Genomic DNA, 18,101 nt, shown 5'->3' on the forward strand with positions numbered 1-18,101 from the left:
GGCCGACTTATATGCCCTTTTAGAGTAAAATGTCCTCACAAGTCTGTTGTCATATTTAAAAAGTGCAGGACATATGTCCCTCACAACAAGTATAATTAAAAAAGTATACACGCAAACTGAAACTAGTTAAGCCTAGCCTATTTTTGAGGGAGGATTTTCCAACCGCTGTATTACACATAATGGGTCAGGGGTTATTTTTGGTAATACGCCCAGCCAGTATAAGCAATAGGCCTATAGGTCACACAGTGAGTTTAAATTGACAAAGACAAAAGTAAGTAGTAATAGTAATAACATGTAATTAGGCTAACTGTCATAGAGAGTCTGCATTTGTTTGTTACATGTAGGCCTATGCTCGCTTTAATATGTAGCCTATCCTCCTATTGCTATTTTTTTCCTTCCCAAATTAAGTTAAAAATAAAGTTTATTCACAAATTAGCCCAGTGTGTTTGAAAAAACTAAAATGTTTTTGAAAGTTTAGGCGATACGTTTGAGAAGTCACTTTGCAAAAAAAATAATTTTAATTTTTACTTGATGGTGCATCCTCATGAATACACTTGAGATATCTTGATCAAACCACACCTTCTAATAACATTCTTTTAGAATCGATTGTTTACATTTGGCAGATACTTTTATAAAAAGCATGTACATTGTGTACCCTGGGAATCATTAAACTCGTGACCTATGGGACATTTCACGTTTGTAGGCAGAGGTGAGAAATGGCGTTATCTATTCCGTAAATGCTAGCGCATCTACGCAATTTCCTTGAGTGGGAGAGAGATTCTCAAGCGCTGCTGCTCTCCCATAGCTCACGTCATCACACAAGTAGATGTCTGTTATGGTGTGCGAGAAAAGTTGGCTCAGGACGTTTGAAGGTTTGTTTGTAGATTCTGTCTGCCAGGACAGCACGCACAACACGCTCACAAGTGAACTGAAACACCGGTGTTGTCCCGAAACATTTTCATCCAGTTATCGTGTAAAGGTCATCAGCGAACTTTTCCTATGTTTGAAACAATCGCAGTGAACATGACGAGTTTGAAGGCGTTTAGCGAGCCATTTGGTAAGTAAATCTGCGTGATCTTTACTAAACTTTCTTTGTTTCTGGAGAAAACGTGCTTTATATCGTGGCAACGTGATGGACGCTTGTTTTTTTTCTCTTTTTTTTCTCTCGGTCTTTAAGTAGGCTACTTGGTTTCAGTTTTTCTAATAAATCCTGTAGCAAACGATACTATGAACTAAGGTCTTTAGTTGTTTTGTAAACATAAGTAGACATACATTTGCATAAGGACGCATCAAGTGCAACTCCAGGTGGACTTTATCTTGCTACAGCTGTAGTCTATGGTGTGACTTCAGCTATACGGATGCCCTGTTTAATTTTGTTTTAAATTTGTTTGTTTGAGTAACTCAAACTTGCTGTTTTGATTTTTAAAGGCTTTTCTTCTTTGTATGTAGAGGTGACCGAGTTTATACTGCCGTATTTGTTTGTGTTGCGTCTGCTAGTCACTAGTGTATGGGTGGCCATGCAGAAGAAGATCTGTGCAGAGGGTTTTGCCCTGCAGGATTATATTATGATGTGGTTTACATTTTATCTGTTCAAGTGCATCCCGAGCAAGCAGCTACACGCTCTCTGCATTCCCTGGCTGAGCAGAAACACTCATGAATAGATGCAGACTGCACAGGTTTGGATTTGTCTGCAGTAGGGAGACCGGGTATGGTTGTAACACTTTTTGCTTCAGTAACTATAACTCACTGAATTTTATAGCTAGAGTTCTCAAATTTGTATACAAAGTACCCACATTTGTTCACTACAAATGGCACCAATTCAATCCCCTACAAGAGTATCACAGACCTCGTGAGTTGGTGTCGAATACATACTGTACCTTCGTTACAATCTACCCCAATACCGAGGTAGGTTGTAACACATGCTGGGGTAAGTTGTAACAATTACAAAAAAGAAGCTAAAATGGATGCCAACCTATATGATATGCTTCAAAAACAGGTTTATTGACATAAAAGAACAGTCTCACTCCCTGTCTTAATCAGAGTCACAGTGCTGACAAATGAATGCCGGTAACCCTGGAGCGCAAGCTTTGTGGGCCCAGAGACTGCATAGGGTCCCATGTACCTTTGCAGCTGATCTAACTGACTTGCCCTTTTGTAAGGGCATTCTGTAAAAATATTAAAATCAATCAGTTGTATGATAGGGGATGGTTGTAACACTTTTTCAAGAAGTGTTGAAGAAGAAATGGTGGTGTTACAACTCTCCCTGTGTTACAACCATACCCGGTCTCCCTACTGACTGGGGCTAAATGTGGCACCTGTAGATAGATTTGTCCATGAGTTTTAGTTCATCTCTCTACAGCTGTGAAGAAATGAAACACTGGATTTTGAATGAGTAAAACATTTGTAGCATATACTGATATAAAAAAAATGTTGCATAAGCTTTTTTTTATTATTATTAGGGTTGGGTATTTTTGGTGGTTGGGCAGAAGAAGTGAAAATTTCTTTCCAGAGATAGCATCAGCTCAAGGTGCTAGGCACTCTTTCCGGTTTGATGCTTACATCAGAGTTTGTTTTTTTGTTTTTTCCCTGCATGTACTTTCAGCAGTCACCATGACACCATCGTTGCATTAAAAAGTGTGTTTCACTTCTGACAGCCAACATCCTGTTTCAACCTCTTTATTCCTCTGAATTGGGTTTGCCTGTCTTTCGTGTGAAGCAGCGACAGTGGTCATGAGCAATTGTACACAACATTGTGTGGTACAACTGTGGCTAAACTGTCTGGCGTAGGCGAGACTGGGGTGATAACCAATCTAGCCTACATGATCGATCTTTTCCCTCACCAACCGGAAACAGACAGGCAGTTTTTTCTGTCTGATGTCTGAAGTTGTGTCTCTACTGTCCCTTTAGCATAACTCTGTATAATGGAAGTAACATTTTATTATGCTTTATCTTGAAAAAGAGACGAATGATAAAAGTAAAAAAATGCTTTAGATACTTATTTTGCAGGAACTTGGACTATTCCTAGTGCCTATTATTGACCCAATGCTGTCATCACTTCAGGGCTAGGTTTGTTTGTTTTTAATAACAAAAAATATATTAAAACCCTTTCACGCCAAAAGTGAAATGAATAAGCCTCAGGCTGAAGGAAATGCAAAAGCGCGCCTGAACAATAGGGGGCACAGCTCAAACAAACCTTTCATTCTAGATCGCAGTAGACTAGACGCAGAAGCAATTGTTGCTAAAGAAAAATGCCACATCACAATATTGGAAAATATTTCCATTTTAAACCATGAAAGTCTCAACCCCAGCCAATCATTCCCTTTATATAAAAAGTGAAAAATAAAATCTACTTCTAAATGTTCTGATAACGGGATAACTATAATTTTCCTAATATTTCCCTTGTGGCCCATACGTTGTGAAAAAATAAATTGAAGTATTTTGTGTTAAAGGTGCTCTAAATAATGTCACATGTTTTTTAGGCCAAAACATTTTTTGTCACATACAGCAAACCTCTCCTCATTATCCGCTAGCTGCCTGTCCCCTGAACACACAAAAAAAACGCGGTATCTTCTGCAGACACCCCAGGCTCCAAAAACGGCAATAAAAACAAACTGGGCTAACCCGCACCGCGAAACATAACAAACTGTTCCAGCCAATAACCGACAAGAAGGATTTGAGGGTGGGGTTTGGGGGGTTAGTGCGCGGATGAGGAGGAGGAAAGGTCTAGCTAGCCTCCGTTTTGTTTGACAATACTTCGAACGTCAACAAGAAGTGACATCACCCAACATCGCTTAGAGCACCTTTAAATAAGTAATGTAACATCTTTTATTATCATTGCAACTCGTTGGTTATGCACTGATGCGCTATGAAATGATTGCGGGGCAAATTAATTACAATATTAATTTAATAATAAAAGTAGCCTAATAATAATCATTCAGATCAAGATCAACGCAGCGGGGGCTAAGCCGGGCCTCAAGAAAGGGGAGGGGCTTATCCAGACCATGATTAGAGAAGTCCTGCATGTCACCAGAGGAAACTGTCATTGCACAGGTTAAAAAAAGTAAAAATAGAACGCCTGCAAGGATAAATCGTTCACAATAAGATCAATAACATGGCATCATTATGGCATCATTATTTTCTCTGTGCCATGAAAGCAGAGATCTGTGTTTGAATCTGCCACATGCCAGCGTTGCCACTGAATTACACATGCACAGAGGCTTTCACAAACTCACACGCGTCTCTCACACTTCCTTCCTCTCACAGTCACTTAGTCATTTTTACTAGCAATCCCTGTCTGTTTCTTTATGCTGTTTGTTGGTTCCGTAATTGTCATACAGCTTCTGAGGAGTGTGATCTGCTACTGCTTGACTTTTTGGAATCCGGCAAGTAACTTGTATAGTAAAGGGGACTTTTTTTGCGCCAAAACAATGACAGGTTCTTTTCGCCTTTGAAAATTAGATATTTAACTGATGATTTTGGAACTCAATGTGTGGATTTGTTTAAAGTTTCTCTTTAAATAGAAAATAATCAAATGCCATCGCACTGGTGACATTTTGTTCTTGCATATTATCATCGTTTGTCTCAACCTGTACCTTTTCTTTTATACCAAATATTTATATATAGTAGCACAAATTCTGTCTATTAGATTCACAAATGGAAAATAGGTTGTAGTTCAGTGTGATGTAGTCTAACATGCAACACTGACGCACCAATGTTAATGTGATGTGGTGTTTGACTTTTGGGATTTTTGCAGGGAGAGTGGCTTCTGAACCGGTGGAGGACACGGACCCCAGTACCTTCATTACAGAGATGGTATGTTTTTTTTCCCCAAATACATTTTATTTTTTGTAAAGTAAAGGTCTTACTTTACTCTAGAAAATGTGGGTGGAATGTTATGGATTGATAATTTTGGGTATAATACCCACTGCACTGACACATCAGTTGAATCATATGTGATGTTTAGTTTTAGTTTGTTATGACAGACTACATGAGTTGTAAACATTGTTGTCTTTCATATTGTGATCAAATGCCACTGATTATGTAGGTTAGACATGATTTTCGTACATGATATCAAAGTAGCATTGGATTGTAAGAGCGGGTTTGAAACCCACACTCTTACCTTGTTGTGTGACGCCCTCAGAGGTTTGTTCTAGCATGTTCTCTGCTCATTTATCTACACATCTGAAAGTTTAATTTTGCCCCCTTCACTGTACGCACCTCCTCTCTTCAAATGTGTCCCAACATGTAGAAAGAGAAACAAAGGTGTATTGTTGACCTCGCAGGTCTTGATTCAGATGTGCGTGATGCAAGTTTGACTTTTTTTTTCTGTGTTTCAGTCTCTAAGGTCAAATTACCCTGTTCAGGTCACTGATCCACAAGGTATCAGAGGTATTTGTTGTTTATTTATTTTGTTGCTGCTGTCATACACTGAATGTTTATTTTGTGTCTGCTTATTGAATCAATTCTGCTGATCTCAGTTCAGGTATTGGGAATGGTGACCTTTTAAGGAGCCTCCACACTTTCCATATAATCATGTTCAATTGGAACTTTTAATTGTTAATAAAAGATTTATTCATGTAAATTTGACTTCTGATTGTCTACAGATCCTGTAACCCTACAGCTCAGCTCTCTTCCCCCTGGCTATCTGATGTCAGCGGTGGGCCGAATACGACAGGTGAGTCATGTGATCTTTTAGTTGCCTGAGATCATTTCTTTGGATATGGGGTCTGATCACTTTCTATCATTATTTGCAGAAGTCACATACTAATTTCTGACAACATCCTTATTTATAGATGCAAACTAAACACTGTGTGGTGTCCTGATTCTTTAGCAGTTGTATGATGTGGGCTGTGTAAGAAATGTGGTTTTTGTGTAAATGCCAAAGGCTACATTTTATTACAGTTCTCGGGACTGTGCGGTTGTTCCCCCTACTTCTTGTTTCATATGTTTCAGTTGAGTTTTCTTTAGGGGTGTGGGTTCCCTTGTTCTGTACTCCTTATTTTAATGTATTTGTGCTAAGTATGACAATGGAGCCTTTTTTTTATACATAAGCCTTAATATCTATCTTTTATCACCCAGCCTGTGGAAAATGACGGTACAGAATTTATTCCATCGGCTTCTGTTTCATCAGGTATGTATCGATGGTAGAATATTAGTTTTATATGCTCAAGTGATCACAACATATACAGTGTAAAAAAATTGTAAAATTAACAACGTTTAAGAAATTATTATTTAAAAGTACAGTATGTACCTTTTTTGTTGTTGTTCAGAATTTACCTAATGATCAAGTACAACATGAATCCATATTCCAAAGCATGTTTTTATCTTATCCTGAAACACTATGGTACACCTATATTAAGTGTTTATATTCTGACTATTTTACACTATATTAGTCAAGCAAATGAGCATGAACAATTAGCCGATCAATTAAAAAGAAAAACTCTAAAATCTGCTGATATGGTATTGTTACAATTTATGTTGCTTTCCTGTGTAGTAATCTACTGTTTGTGTATCACATTCACACTAAAATTTCAACAATGAATTTAGAATTCTGTAGAAATACTTTTTCTGAACTGAAATCGCGCATCAAATATATTTAAAGATTATTTTAGATATTTTATATAATGGTAACACTTTATAATACGTCTCATTTGGTAGCATTGGTTAACATGAACTAACAGTGAGAAATATATTGTTTAAAGCATTTATTTATTATTGTTATATGCAACCTTTGATTTTAAAAATACATTAGTAAATGTTGAAATTGTCTCTTTTTAATAAATGCTGTAGAAATATTGTTCATTGTAGTTCATGTTAACTAATGTAGGTATAAGTATTGTTACTGTTGAATTAAAATTTCGGATATATCCCATAATGTCTGCTTTTCTTTCCCCCCTCTCTAGACTTTAGTAAAGAACATAAGTCCTGTAAGGAGTGTTTGTGTTCTGCCCCTCCACCCAAAATCAGTGACCTGATGAACGACGAAGACCTTCTGTACACCCTAAGGCTGAAGCTTGATCCAACTCACTGCACTGTCAAAAACTGGAAGAACTTTGCAAGCCGCTGGGGGATGAGCTACGACGAGCTCACGCTTCTAGAGCAGCGCACACACGGCACCACCTACCAGAGTCCCACTCAAGAGTTCCTCTTGCGCTACAACCAGAAACCTGTCACGGAGCTCACCGAACTTTGCCAGCTTTACCAGCGCATCGATGTGCTACGATTGCTCCAGAGGTGGTTGGAGAACGACTGGCCCTCGCGCTGGCAGAAGGCCCATTAGCTGGGACTTAATAATAATTGGACCTTAATGAATGAAACGTGTTCGTAGAATCTGAAATTCATGACTGCAGGGATGGACAGCAGGTCAGAACACACACTACTGAATAGTGGTGGTACAAAGACAGTGTTTACGAGGTTGTACACTGGACTTAGTTAATTTTGAACTTTTGGCAGATTTCATGTGTCACAGATTGGTTCACATCTTTGAAATACAGATATTAGCTATGCGATTGAAGGGTGATCAACAAATATAAGCAGTGCCGCCTCAGCACTTGAGGAGGAAATGGAAAGACTACTCAGGTGTGACTACACGTCTGGAAATTCTCTGTCAATCCAGTCATACACTGTTTAATTTATTTTTAATACAAACAGCTATCTGTGTGTTGTGCCACTGTTGGTGGTTTTATGAAGTGTCCTTAGTAACATTTGTGATGAGTCATTTGAGATGGTTTCTCTTTCCTTTAGTCTCCCTGCATTCTTGTAATGGCCTATGAATCAATCACAAATGAGTGGCTGGTCAGGACACAAAAACTGAATCTCCTTCATTTCAGCTGTAGTTCAGCGTCCTATAAGTTCCAACTGCAATAAGGCATTTATCTCCCAGGAAAACATGAGGTTAGAGGTAGCTCATAATTTTGATTGATGCCAAATTGCAGTTGATACAAGTCTGTAAAAAGTAAAAGAACATAAAAGACAAGAGATTTGATGAGGTAAAAAATTATTTGATTTAATTAGATCTAGTCCTAGATACAGGTATATGGTACAGGGTGTGCTTTAATTATAGGCCTTTGTCTGTGAACCATTTGTTGAATTGAATGCAAGATGTAAAAAGTTTTACTGACTATTTATGGTACACTAATATTCGTTCTGGTCGTGTTCTATGAGTGAGACTCATGTAAGGAGGGTTTGTGAAGTAGTCAGTGAAAGATTCAAAATTTAGATTTAAGTATCGTATAAAACATTTTGATATATATTCAAATTCCCATTGCACTGCTTACTGAGCACTTAAATTTAGTATCACAGTTGGTATGAATGGCACTTAAATAATTTTTCGCCCTATTATTTGGAGCCTATTAAAGATTTAGAATGTCTCTGAGAAAGGAGCAGTAAAATAGCAGTATAACTGCAGAGAACCATAGATCTGGAAGTTGATGGAACTTAAAGTATGAGCTTTTTTAAATTTGATTTGATAGTTTAAAAGATGCAGCTTGTTGCGATTTCAAAATTCATGGTAAATATCGATCACAATGCAGGTAATAGGGTAGGTTTTGACAACATTACCTCTTCTAAACAAGATGATTTTTGTCTTTAAAAAGTTTTTGGTTTTGTGCGCTGTACTCTACCTAGCTTTTAATTTCCTGTGTCTGCCACATCTGTTTGTGTGCATCAGAGGTTCTCTGTAAAAAAAATAAAACATTATATACACAGTATCTAAATATTTGTTAAAATTGTTTGTCAATAGGTACAATTTTTTTTTCATTAACAATACATTATGAACTATTGGTATAGTTGATGTCAGAAGTGGTGAAAAACTAAACAAATAATTGTAGATGTGTTACTGCTGTACTGCATCCATTTTTCCTATCCTTAGAGGATCTTTTTTTAAAAGTTTATATTTTATGCATCCGGCATCACAGTGTGACAATCAAATCTGAAGTAAGGATTAAAATAAATCAGCCATGTGTTGTTCATTATGATAAACTTTATTAAAGTATTCTAAGAGAATTGTGCTTTTGTAAATATGGTAGGCACATGGTTAATTAAAAAGACAGAATGCCACAATTATTTTGTGGTTTTTAATAATGTAAGAAGTTATTATTTGTACAAATTATAAAACTGTAATGGAAAGAGGTGTAAACAAAAGACATATATATATATATATATATATATATATTAGATAATACATACATGCATACTCCTAAAACAGTGGCAAAATAGACAAATAGATTCAGTGTATTTTTTCATTCATGTTCATGTTAATAATTTTAGACGATACAATCGTTAAACATTTAAAGAGATTATTATACAATTATGTATTTAACTGAATATAAAAATAATTACATCTCTGTCAAATTCTATTATGCTTTTCCATTAATACTCCCATTTTTAAAGTAAACAGTTGGTGTATTTTTTTTTTAAATAATATTTTACAAATCCATTATCTATATGCAGTGGATATGGAACCACAAAGAACAAGGTTTTACATGAAGTTTAATCTGATAAACCAAGCATGTTGTTCAAGCTGATGGTCATCTTGGCATCATCTTCCTTGCTAGTAGTATCAACTAACGGATAGTCCTTATCAGCATCAGGCTTTGTGACTTTAAATGTTCCTCTATTCACTTTTGTAGGGCTGCTTGGTTCTGGAGGTATGCTGAAATGTGGGCTTGTGGTACGTGCATTAGACAACCTCAGCCTTTCCAGGATATCTACAGAGACTGTCTGTTCATTGACCCCAACAGATGGAGATAAAGCTTTCAGATTTGTCTTGACTGTCGAGACCGAGGCAGCCTCGTCAGTAATGGTTTTCACAGGTTCAGTATTGTGGTCAACTGCTCTACTGAATTCTTTCAAGATATTGTCAATGTTGCTGACTGGCAAGATGTGAGGCCTGAAGATAGGTACATTTTGGGGGAGTTTTATTTCTGAAGTGGCACCATCTACTTCTTGTGCTTTAAAGTTTATATCCTCATTCTTTGATTTGTGCCATTTGAAGGGCCATTTTTTCCCACGTTTGGAGCCCTCAGCTTCAGCATTGATGCCTGGAACATCTAAATCAACCCCAGCATTTGGTAGACTTAAGTCAACATCAGGACTACCAACCTCAGGTACAGATAGGTTTAGATCTGGTCCACTTACATCAGCAGCAATGTCAACATCAGGAGATTTGATTTTTGGGCTAGACAGGTTAAACTTTTTGAATGTTGGGAACTTCACCTTTCCTTTTGGAGCAGTAATGTCAACGTCGGCTGTGGGAACATCTACATCAACCTCAGCAGTGGGTAGACTCAAGTCAACATCAGGACTACCAACCACAGGTACAGATAGGTTTAGATCTGGTCCACTTACATCAGCAGCAATGTCAACATCAGGAGATTTGATTTTTGGGCTAGACAGGTTAAACTTTTTGAATGTTGGGAACTTCATCTTTCCTTTTGGAGCAGTAATGTCAACGTCGGCTGTGGGAACATCTACATCAACCCCAGCATTGGGTAGACTCAAGTCAACATCAGGACTACCAACCACAGGTACAGATAGGTTTAGATCTGGTCCACTTACATCAGCAGCAATGTCAACATCAGGAGATTTGATTTTTGGGCTAGACAGGTTAAACTTTTTGAATGTTGGGAACTTCACCTTTCCTTTTGGAGCAGTAATGTCAACGTCGGCTGTGGGAACATCTACATCCACCCCAGCATTGGGTAGACTCAAGTCAACATCAGGACTACCAACCACAGGTACAGATAGGTTTAGATCTGGTCCACTTACATCAGCAGCAATGTCAACATCAGGAGATTTGATTTTTGGGCTAGACAGGTTAAACTTTTTGAATGTTGGGAATTTCACCTTTCCTTTTGGAGCAGTAAAGTCAACGTCTGCTGTGGGAACATCTACATCAACCCCAGCATTGGGTAGGCTCATGTCAACATCAGGAGTACCAATCCCAGGTGCAGATAAGTTTAGATCTGGCCCACTTAGATCAGCAGCAATGTCAACATCAGGAGACTTGACTTTTGGACCAGAAAAGTTCAACTTTTTGAATGTTGGGAGCTTCAGTTTTCCTTTGGGAGTATTGATGTCAACATCTGCAGTGGGAAGCTTTATATCAGCATCTGGGACTTTGATATCTGTATCAACTGTTGGAGCTGAGAAGCTGAGATCAGGAGCTTCCGCATTTAAGTCAATCTCAGGACTCTTCCCTTTTGAACCAGAAAGGTCAACTTTTGGTTTCTTAATTGTAATCAGTTTCAGCTTTCCAGATGGAGTCTTTAAGTCTGGGGAATTGACATCTACACTGGGAACACTGACTTCAGCTTCTGGTAAAGTTGCATTTACATCCGGCACACTGATCTCAGCTCTGGAAAGATTTAGGTCAGCACCAAATGCGTTTAATTTTCCTTCGAGTTTGGGAACCGAGAGATCTAGATCTGCGTTAGCATCCAGCTCAGGCCCTTTAACTTTTGTCTCAGACAGATTCAGTTTTGGCAAATTGAAATGTGGCATCTTAAATTTTCCAGATGTTGTATTAATGTCAACGTCTGGGACTTTTAGGTTCGCATCGAGTCCTTCAAGCTCTGCTTTCGGCAAGTGTATGTCTACATGTGGAGTGGGAAGATTTGGTGACTTTAGATTTCCCCCAAAGTTCGCAGTTGGAGCTTTTAAGTTGGCTTTTGGCAAACCAAAGTCTAAAGAGGGAGCAGAAATGTCACCTTCAACTTTAGCTGTGGAAAGACTAAAATCAGGTGTTTTAACATCTACATTAGGCCCTTTGAGTTCTGCTGTAGGGATGTTCACATCTACATCAGGTGCATCTACTTTTGGTGTTTTAACCCGAGGTCCAGAAAGACCAAACTTGGGAAACTTCAAGTGAGGTAGCTTGATTTTGCCAGAGGGGGCATCAATGTCTATTTTAGGAGCATTTAAGTCAATGTCCGGGGCTTTGAGATCTACATTTGGACTTTTGATATTAACATCTGCCAAGTTCAGATCCAAATCTGGAGCACTTAATTTGCCCTCCACTTTGGGTGCTGAAAGACTGAGATCTGGAGCTTTCAGGTCTAGGTCCGGTGCTTGTGCATTGAGGTCTACATCTGGACCTTTAATTTTTGGCCTAGATAGATTTATTTTAGGCAGTTTAACATGCGGCTTCTTTAGCTTTCCAGACGGACCTTCAATGTCAATATCTGGTGCCTGCACATCAACAGCTGGAGTTTTAATGTCTAGATCCGGTGCAGATAGATTGAGGTTTGGTGCTTGGAGATCTGCCTGTGCATTGAGGTCTACATCTGGACCTTTATTTTTTGACCCAGATAGATTTTTTTTAGGCAGTTTAACATGCGGCTTCTTTAGCTTTCCAGACAGACCTTTAATGTCAATATCTGGTGCCTGCACATCAACAGCTGGAGTTTTAATGTCTAGATCCGGTGCAGAGAGGTTGAGGTTTGGTGCCATGACATCTAGATTCGGTCCTTCCAGTTCAGCTTTTGGCAGATTCATATCTACCCTAGGAGCCGACATGTCCAAGTCTGATGCTTGTATCCCTGCATTTAGATCTGGAGTTTTCAACTTTGATTTATGTAAGTTTAGCTTTGGCATTTTAGTTGAGAACTTGTGCTTTGCAGATGGAACTTGAACATCTATATCAGGTGCTTTTACATTAACATCTCTGTTTGTATCCATCTTTGGTGCTGAGAGACTCAAATCAGGTTTTGATACATCGGCATCTAAGCCAAACTGTGGTGCTTTAACCTTCTGCCCAAATGTGGGTTTCTTAAATGTTGGAAACTTTATTTTGCCAGAGGGAGCACCTATATCGACATCAGGAGTCTGAATATCTAAGTCTGGAGCTTCAAGCTTGGCTCTTGGCAGATCAAAGTCCACATTTGGTGCACTGACATCCGCATTTAATTTTGGGGCAGAAAGCGCAAGATTTGGTGTATTTAGATTTGCATCAACACTTGCCTCTGGCACTTTTACTTTTGTAGTTTTTGATTTCTTTAATTTGGGAAATTTAAACTTGCCAGAGGGAGGTTTAATATTTGCTTTTGGTGTTTCGATGTCAAGGTTTGGACCACTGAGCTCAGTTTTTGACAAGTTCATGTCTACTTCAGGGGTGTTCATTTCTCCATTAATTTTTGGGGCTGACAGGCTTAGCTTCGGGTTTTGTAGGTCAGCGTTTATGCCCTGGTTGGTTAAATTCACATCACCATCAACTTTTGGTTTTTTGGCATGTAAATTGAAGTTGGGCTTTTTGAACTTGGGCGTTTTGGTCTTCAATTCAGGTTTATCCACATTAACAGACACATCCGGAGTGTTTAGACTAGGGGTGGAGACACTGACATCAGGAGCTTCTAAAATGCCATCCAGACCTGCTCCTTCGAGATTTGGTGCAGACATGCCAAAAGTTGGCCTTTTGAGCCCTGGGCGGCTGAAGTTTGGTGTGGCATTCTTTAGCTCAATCTGTGGCATTTCTGCATTTACTGTTGGGGTTGAGATGCCACCCTTGAGGCTAGGGGCATTTATCTGTCCATTCAGTCCATTAACCTGAACACCTGGTGCTTGAAGTCCTGCCTCACTGTTCAATCGAAGATCAGCAAGGGACTAAAGAGGAAGAAGAGATGAAGACATGATGAGACCTGTTTAGCTTCTATTTTTTTATTTTTTTTATTCACAAAATTGCTCACCACTCCTGCTTTTGTTGTCTTAAGTTCAAGGTTGTTGTCATAGGGCTCAATGATTTTGATCAGTTTTAGCACATCATCTTTACTAAGGTGGTCCAGATGAATTGTTGCAGAAACAAGTTCATGTCCTGGAAGAAACAAAAACAGAGGATAAGGTATGTTACAGAATCTATGAAGTTTGCTTATGATTGAGGCAACATATCGGATACATGCTTACTTTACGTGAGTTATTTACCTTTCTGCAGGTTAATTGCTGGATTTGTGATTCCTGTGACAACGGCCCCTCCTTTCGCTGTGCCCTCCAGAGTTACACTCTCTGTTTCTCCATTCTGCACATGAACAAGGTGACTTACTACCACATATTAAAGTGTTTTGTTATATGTATGTATATATATGAAGCATATATTATATGCTTCAGGAAAAAAAAAATTTTACTCTGCCTTGGCAAGGATGTAATCAGAGGTAAAATGAATGTGTGAAATGTAATTAAAGATGCTGTAAACGATTGTTAGCCATGCTGAAACTTCCAGCAGACTTTACCATTGAATCAGACATGCCCTATCTTCTGAATGGCTGAACAAATCTGACTACATCTGTCAGGTAATAGGGATAATATTGCTCCTTTAAATTGCTATTTTGGAGACAGGGTACTTACCATCATGGCTTCACTCCTTTAAATACAACTGGACATGTCATGAAAACCAGTTTTCTGGAGATCTGTCAAAACAAAAACAACAAGACAATTTAATCATTTGCGAATGGTGTAATGTGAGCGAGCATTCAATTGAAATTATTCAAAATTTTGCAAGATTTTGCAAGTGAAATGATTGACAGTCATTGACCTAAAGTCATTCAACCAAGCATTTAATTTGAGTATTTTTAGGAACATACAAAGGAAATACAGTGACTCATCGGAATTTGAATTTAAGGCTAGTTTCAGACCTCAGAGCAAGAGAATCCCCTGCTGATTCAGAACAAAGCAGCTATTACACACAATCATCATGACATCATGACTCTATAAATGGGCATAAGTGTGCAATTACTTCCTTGCTGCCATTTAAACCCCTTCCCACACTTCTTTAGACACTTGTTACATCTATATTGCATCATTTTCAGTAGCCTTGCACATTGACTGGGAATAAAGATAATAGAAGCACCTCTGTTACAGGTTTTTAAAAGATGAATTGGTTGATAGTTGCATTTTTTATCAATATAAATTATTTGAATATTTACTAAAAAACAACAACAAACATTGCGCTTTGAAGAAGGGAAAGAGGAAGTGGCAGTGAAAAGTTAGGAACCACCTCCAGTTTTTCCAAGTCAGAGATGTAATCGGCTGTAATGCAGTTCTAGTTAATCAGACGTTCAACAAGACTAGACCTCACCTCATAGTGAGAATGTGTTTGTTAAAAGTTGTATAAGATAGGAAGATACTTTACCTCGTTGTTTGCAAACCACATTCCTTAAAGACAAGTTATAACAAATGTTTTTTGCCTTGTAAAGTCAGAGGTCTGCAACCTGGCAGCCTATCACATGGGCTGTGACTTTATGACATCATGACATCTTCAATCTCACACTAAGGTTTGAGCTAATATCGTATAGGCTTGCAAAGTCTTTTTTTTATAAAGAAGAATTGTCATAACCTTACATATGTGCACAATATAACATCTACAGGCCCACCTTTTCAGATTTCAGAGTGTAAAACACAGCTGCTCTAACCTCCTATAACTCCTCAAAATGTATCTGTCTCTAACAGATTTTGTATGTTTTTATGTGTGTGTGGTTTTTGTCAGGAATGCTTTAGGAATGGATGGACTTTGGAGAATGAGGAGAACCAGTTGGTTCAGATGAAAGAAAGATGAGGAGATAAATACCAGGGGCCTGATGTATAAACATTATGTATGCACAAAAACAGCAGCAGCTGAGCTGACCAATGTGCTTTACAACATCGGATAAAATAAATACAAGCAAAAGCAGTAGAAAACTAATTTCACAAATTAAATCAGAGACAATTTTCAAACTAAATAGCAAAAGAAAATCAAAATACTAACTGAAGTCAAATACAAAAAATAAGTAGATCTCAAAAATAACAAGAATGAGTTTTGAGCAAAGATTTAAAATCTGTAATGTAGGAGCAAATCTAATGTGAACTGGTAACCTGTTCCAGAATTTAGGGCCCACAACAGCAAAGGCACGTTCTCCTCTTTGTTTTAATCTAGCTCTGGGAACAGTGAGCAATCTATGACTACCAGAGCGAAGAGCTCAAGAAGGGTTATGTAGGGATAGAAGTTCAGATAGATATGAGGGGGCTAAGTTGTTTAGGGACTTAAAAACAAAGACTGGGGGTTTAAACTCCACTCTAAACCGCACAGGCAGCCAATGCAATGATGCTAACACGGGAGTAATGTGAGTGAATTTACGGAGGCCCAATAAAAGTCTTGCTGACGCATTTTGGACCAACAGGAGACGGGCCAAGGAAGTAGTGTTCATTCCACAATACAGTGAGTTACAGTTGTCTAAACGTGATGATATAAAAACATGAATTAAAACTAGACATTGTAAGCTTCATATATGGTAATAGACTGGGTGGAGATGCATGTATACATTTTCTACTGACTAGGTTTTATAAAGGAATTTTGCGCAGGTTCTGGCCCCAGCAGGTCCCTCCGTATCTCTTTTGCCTCTTTTCCCCTAAATGTCTATTTTCCAATTTTATCTGATTTGTCTAAAGCACATTATTCAGACTGTGATTGGAAGTGCTATATGGTCTTGACAATATAGTGAAGATTTTTAGTGTCGAGATCAGAATGGTATAATTACTCAATAAAGCCTTGAGTTTAATCAGCAACGGGAATCATCTAATGTGTCACCTTGCTTCTCAAAAAATGATGCTAAAAAGCCATCTTTGTTATCATAATATTATAATTATAGCTTGCACGTGATGCATGATGAATCAGTGCTAAACGTTTCAGCTTAGCAAAATAACAATGTTTCTCCTGTTCACGTTTTTGTGAATGTTTTCAGTTTCTAAGCTAGTATTAATCCCCAAAACCTCAATAGACTCACATTTATAACAACCTGAGCAAAGGCCACAGCAAACGCATATTAAAGGAGCTGCTTCAATATCAGAACAGTTTTCATATTTTTTCCATACTTGTGCCTCTACATCTTGCAAGTAAGTGAATTTATCAGTTTCCACTAGAGGCAAAGATGCCTAAACACAAAAACATGATGCAGGGTGATAAATTAAACTATGATGTTCTTTCTGATTCTGTATGTTTTATATGAGCAGCAATGAACCGAACAGTAGAGAGTGAGCCACTTACCCAAAGTCGTTCATGTATCTCTAGCTGCTATTGTTGACACCTCTACAGTCCAGGTGAATATGACTGTCATCCTCTCTGTCATGGGGTTTCCATCAGATAAATGCTTTTGGAGTCGCCAAACAGGTTCTACAACATCAGCATGACAACCACACACCGAAACTACAGATGCAGAGAGTAAGTTTGAAAGTGATGCATAGGATTGTAAGTTTAGATATAATTTTGTGGCATGATGCACTTAAATGTACTTGTATGTTTTGAATCAATTGTGATGTTTTTTTGGGGTCTTCTGCGTCATGGAGAACTTTAGTTCAGACAGACTTGCCAAAGCAACAGTGATTTGATCAGATAGCTCAGATTTGAAAAAATAATCCAGAAAGGAAAAACCTGCATTTGTTAATGTCATATAATAGCAAATCTCATATTTGAACTATATATGCTGAGCTAAACTATGTTTTAGTTAAGGATGTGATCAAATATTTAATATTTGTGGGGACCAAATGTCAAATCGTGGGAGCGTCTATGGTAGCTATCAGATCATTAGAAACTTAACATAAACATTCCCTGAGAAAAAGAAGATTTAAGTGTGTTTTGTCAACAGTGAAATATTCCAAGCAAACTGTTGTGTTTGCAAGGGTTTGGCCTTACAGTCTTGAACCACACACCCTTCTCCCTTCACACAGTTCTTTCTAAAATGCATTTGAATGCATAGGGCTACAGAAAGGTTTCAGCTGGATGTTATGAAAGTTTCAGTTAAGGGATTATTCGGCCAGAAATAAAAAAAATCTTTCTTTCTTTTTTCTGTGTGACATTAAAGAAGATATTTTGAAAAAACCTCAACATTGGACCTGATTGACTTGAAAAGTAGACACATTCTTCAAAATATCTTTTTTTGTGCTCCAAAGGGTGAATAAATGATGACAGAATTTTAGGGTGAACTATATATCCCTTTAAAATGTGACACCCACAAACCCTGATTGAAAAGTATTTCTCAAGTGATTGTTCCCATTTTTCAGCATTACTGAGGCATATTCAGTTAAAATGACCCAGAAACTTCCAACAGGAAACTGATGTCTTGTTGACTAGTACTGAAAGTTTG

At 38.0% G+C, this 18,101-nt stretch overlaps 2 protein-coding genes across 2 annotated transcripts; one reads left to right on the forward strand and one right to left on the reverse strand.

Annotated features, from left to right (window-relative positions):
• Window positions 1–693: 693 nt before the first annotated feature.
• edaradd (EDAR-associated death domain) lies at window positions 694–8,714 on the forward strand. The gene is made up of 6 exons (XM_077239433.1): window positions 694–1,057; window positions 4,754–4,812; window positions 5,337–5,388; window positions 5,604–5,674; window positions 6,079–6,130; window positions 6,903–8,714. The coding sequence occupies exons 1-6, from the start codon at window positions 1,000–1,002 to the stop codon at window positions 7,277–7,279; spliced, it is 669 nt and encodes a 222-aa protein (XP_077095548.1). The 5' UTR covers window positions 694–999; the 3' UTR covers window positions 7,280–8,714.
• A 258-nt stretch (window positions 8,715–8,972) lies between these two features.
• Window positions 8,973–17,087, reverse strand: LOC143747016 (uncharacterized). The gene is made up of 5 exons (XM_077239432.1): window positions 17,006–17,087; window positions 14,335–14,396; window positions 13,915–14,008; window positions 13,683–13,807; window positions 8,973–13,599 (listed from the first exon to the last, which is right to left on the reverse strand). The coding sequence occupies exons 2-5, from the start codon at window positions 14,338–14,340 to the stop codon at window positions 9,490–9,492; spliced, it is 4,335 nt and encodes a 1,444-aa protein (XP_077095547.1). The 5' UTR covers window positions 14,341–14,396; window positions 17,006–17,087; the 3' UTR covers window positions 8,973–9,489.
• Between the last annotated feature and the right edge of the window lie 1,014 nt (window positions 17,088–18,101).

Source organism: Siphateles boraxobius, unplaced genomic scaffold, assembly GCF_051911475.1.
Source record: "Siphateles boraxobius isolate OS27281-9 unplaced genomic scaffold, OSU_SipBor_1 22, whole genome shotgun sequence".
Classification (NCBI taxonomy): Eukaryota; Metazoa; Chordata; class Actinopteri; order Cypriniformes; family Leuciscidae; genus Siphateles; species Siphateles boraxobius.